Source organism: Buceros rhinoceros, unplaced genomic scaffold, assembly GCF_000710305.1.
Source record: "Buceros rhinoceros silvestris isolate BGI_N320 unplaced genomic scaffold, ASM71030v1 scaffold2643, whole genome shotgun sequence".
NCBI lineage: Eukaryota > Metazoa > Chordata > Aves > Bucerotiformes > Bucerotidae > Buceros > Buceros rhinoceros.
In genome coordinates, this window is record NW_010405174.1 from 5,601 (window position 1) to 9,555 (window position 3,955).

The 3,955-nt window shown below is 35.0% G+C and overlaps 1 protein-coding gene across 1 annotated transcript in view; it reads left to right on the forward strand.

The window, feature by feature from the left end:
- Nucleotides 1-1,158: 1,158 nt before the first annotated feature.
- LOC104491226 (RNA-binding protein 26) overlaps nt 1,159-3,955 on the forward strand; it is a gene marked incomplete at both ends in the record, with an annotated part of 13,136 nt that continues 10,339 nt past the window's right edge. Inside the window, 4 exons of the mRNA XM_010133612.1 lie at nt 1,159-1,277; nt 1,799-1,935; nt 2,811-2,899; nt 3,502-3,713. Coding sequence (XP_010131914.1) covers nt 1,159-1,277; nt 1,799-1,935; nt 2,811-2,899; nt 3,502-3,713 — 557 coding nt within the window. The remainder of the gene's footprint in view (nt 1,278-1,798; nt 1,936-2,810; nt 2,900-3,501; nt 3,714-3,955) is intronic.

Below are 3,955 nucleotides of genomic sequence, written 5' to 3' on the forward strand. Positions count from 1 at the left end.
CCTGGAAGGATTGTACAGTTAGGATGCATCAGTGTGTTTTTTTCCCTCTTGTAATTCTTTAAAACACTAGTATTAATCAGCACCCAAACAAGCTAGCTGTCTATATCCCATGACTAGTGTGCATGTGTTAAATCCTGCCTGGTTTTGTAGGATCTGAGGTCTTCCTTTGGATTGTGCTAAATAATGGAATTAAATGGTTTAAGAAATGCTCTTGTTCTGCCTGATAAACCATTGTCTCACCATTTCTTTAGTTACTGAATTATGAAGCGTGAAACAGTTTTCTGCAGCGTTCTCACTTGCTTTGGCAGGTTTTACTCTATAACGCCACTACAGAGTTCACTGTAGATGTGAAACATAATAAAATTATATCAGTTATATTAAATAATGTTCTGCTTAATGTGGATATGCAACTTACTCTGTTCAAAGCTCTTTGTTGATGTGCGTGAGACTATCAGCTTCTACACTGAAGTACTCCATGCTTAATTTTAGATTGAATTTGGGTATCTAAAATGGATAATGATTCCTTGAATTTTCCTTCTTTGTGTGTACCTCCTATGAAGATTTCTGGGATAGTATTATATGAACACTTTATCCTTAGTTTTTAATTGAAGATTCTTTCAGTTACTCTGCTTTTCATGGTGTTTATATATAGGTAGTAATAAGATTCTTTAAAAATATACTGAAGAGGAATAGTGTCTCAGAGTCCAGAATTCTTTTTAGCGTAGATCACTTCTTGCTGTATCACTGTATTCATTTGTAACTAGGTAGTCTGACTATTCCCTGTTAACAGTCACTCAGTATTACACTCAATTACTGATTTCGTCATTCGGAAAGTATGGAAATATTTGTTGTATTTGTAATTGTTTTTAAGACCATTTTGCAGTTGAAGCTGTTACGTTCTGAATAGTTCATTCTAGTTTGCTGCATGCAGTATGGCTTGGAGATATTGTAGGCCACTGCTTTTCTCCAGAAAAGAAAGGCGATACTTAGCAATCTTACATATCTGGACTCTGCCTTAAAAAATATGCCTGAGTGTTTTCCGGTTACTTTGGCAGGAAGTGTTTTGGTGCTCTCTGTATATTAGTAGTACCAGTTTCAGACAGTAACTTTGTAATTTAACTGCTTCTATTTTTATTTTTATTTTTAAATTTTTTGCAGATGTGATGCAGATCCATCTGCCCTAGCTAAATATGTTCTGGCTTTGGTAAAGAAGGATAAAAGTGAAAAGGAACTGAAAGCATTGTGTGTTGATCAGCTAGATGTATTTCTTCAGAAAGGTATGGTCTTTGTCATAACAATTAACCTTGAATGAAAAGTCTATCTTGTTTAATTCAGCCAATCTTACCATAGAATCATGCATGTATCTCTTCATTAGCTTTGTTATGTTTAAGTATGTTGTTCAATTTTTTTGAAGTAATTTGTTTTAAAAAACAGGTGCATGTACAATATGCATATATGAGGAATATGTTTTGTGTCTGTGGTATTCCTGGAAGAAAACTACAGATGTTAAGTGTTATTGCCAAAATTAGGAGTATTAGGAGCTTTGTATATATTCCAGAAATATTCTTCTAGATGTTTTATTACGAGACATTAAATAATTTAAGGATGGAAACCCTTAGTGAAGCATTGTCGTTAGTGACATACATATAAAATTAGCAGCAGAGTATTTAAAAAAAAAACCAACAAACTCTTCATTGTTTTACCTTTTTGAGTAATGCCAGTTTAGGCATATTTATTTTTCAAGGAAATGTTAACAACAGTTTTGAATAATGGGTATTTGTACACTCTTTACTTTTAGAAACTCAGATATTTGTGGAAAAACTGTTTGATGCTGTGAATACAAAAAGCTATCTACCTCCACCAGAACAGCCATCATCAGGAAGCCTGAAAGTAGAATTTTTTCAGCACCAAGAAAAAGAGACAAAAAAAGAAGAGGTATGTGTTGATTTTATTTTGAATGTATGGCTTCTTTCCTCATTCCTGTAGTTTGTTTATGTGGTTCAGCTTCATCATGTTTATTTGTTGTTAATAATCATCATAAAACTTCGACTACAGCATTAAAATGTCAGAAGATTCATGCTTAGTATGTTGAGTGCTGCTGCACAAGTTTTCAAAATGTAAGTGGGTGCTCCAAAGGTGCATGAATCTTCTGACAGCCTGGATTTATGCTGAATTAAAGGGCAGCGTAACTACAACAGTAATCCTGATCAAAGAACTATCGCAAGTTGTACTGCAGCTGCTTCATTACTCAGTAACTTTATTTACATTTGCTTGGTCCTAGACTAAATGCCAGTCCTGGTTCTTCCAGCTGCTTGATCCACATAATGTCCTTACTCCAATGCAAGTGTTTATGTTGTTCTTTGAGCCAGAAGAATAGGTTTGTCTTTTCAATGGCAGCCTAGGCTTGGCTACGTGAAAGTGTTTAACCGTGATCTGAAAGAGCTAACCTGTTGAAGAAGAAAAGACCTGACTACGTTGATCATGGAATATTCATGTCTTCCCAGATCTGTCACTGCACCTTAGTATGGATTTTTGTCCACCTGCATAGCAAAAGCAGATGTACTGTGTGCAACACAATAAGGATGGCTTCTTTTGCTTTATTTTCTCCCAACCCATGCTTTGAATATTCCTAGAAATAGAAATGTAGTATGTTACGAAGATTCTGTAATTACATTAGGTGGAGAAACGTTGTTTCAGTTCAGCTGCTAACTTTGCTCAGCGTTTTGGGGTTTTTGGTTTTATTTGATTGTGCAGAAGTCTCCATTGTAGTTTATTCATGGTTTGATCTAATGTTTACATTTTAAATTCAGATAGTTAAAGAGGAAGAGCGAGAGAAAAAATTTTCTAGAAGAATAAATCATAGCCCTCCTCAGTCAAGTTCTCGCTACAGAGATACCAGGTAATACATTGTGCTTAACCTCTTGTGTTATATCAGTAATCAGATGGATTTGGATTTTTACGGTGTTACTAAATTAAGTATTTTCTTCTGGTATGTTCACATAATAAGCCAAAAAATAAGACTTCTATTGCTTTTATGCATATGTAGTTAAATGGTGAGTTATGTAAATGAAAGTGTAAACTGTCTCTACGTTGTGGACAACTATTGCATTTGAGTTTTATGATTCATTTTTGTGTTAGATTTGTGGTTTATATTACAACAGTTACTCTACTCAGTGTTGAGATTAAATTGTGATAACTGTAATTTAGAAGCCTTCCTGTAAGTGACTTACGTTTTTGGTGTTTCTGACTTGGGGAATGTGCAGTATTAGGCAGAAACAGACTATTACATAGGTTTTAAAATGGGCGGTAAAACTAAAATGCATAAACCAAATAAAAGAGTAATAAAATTCTTGTGAGAAGAAAAGAAGGGTCATAGTTAGATTCCATTTGTAGCTTTCCTCTAATTTTCTATTGCCATTTCTTTAGGTTTTTAATGGTAGTTAAGGGTTTAAATTATAGCTTCATAATTCCTATAACTAACTTACAAAATTACATGTTTAGAAGCCGTGATGAAAGGAAAAAAGATGAACGTTCTCGGAAGAGAGATTATGACCGAAATCCTCCCAGAAGAGATTCCTATAGGGATCGATACAACAGAAGAAGAGGGAGGAGTCGGAGCTACAGCAGGAGTCGAAGTAGAAGTTGGAGCAAAGAGAGATTGCGGGACCGTGATAGAGACCGGAGCAGAAGCCGGAGCAGAACACGAAGCAGAGGTACCAACAGTTGGTCTCTAAAATACGGTGAATGTTGCCTACAAAATATAGACACTAAACTTAAACATTATGTTAAAGATGTATCAACATTTCCTCTCCTGTTCTTAATTCTTTGTTCAGATTTAGCTTGCTTTTCTGTGGAAACAAGGCTTATGTGATTATGTTTTAGTGCTTGTTTTCCCCTCTTTCCCGCCATTCTTTTCTAATACCTTTGATTCTGTTGTCCACTTTTAAGCCGTCTT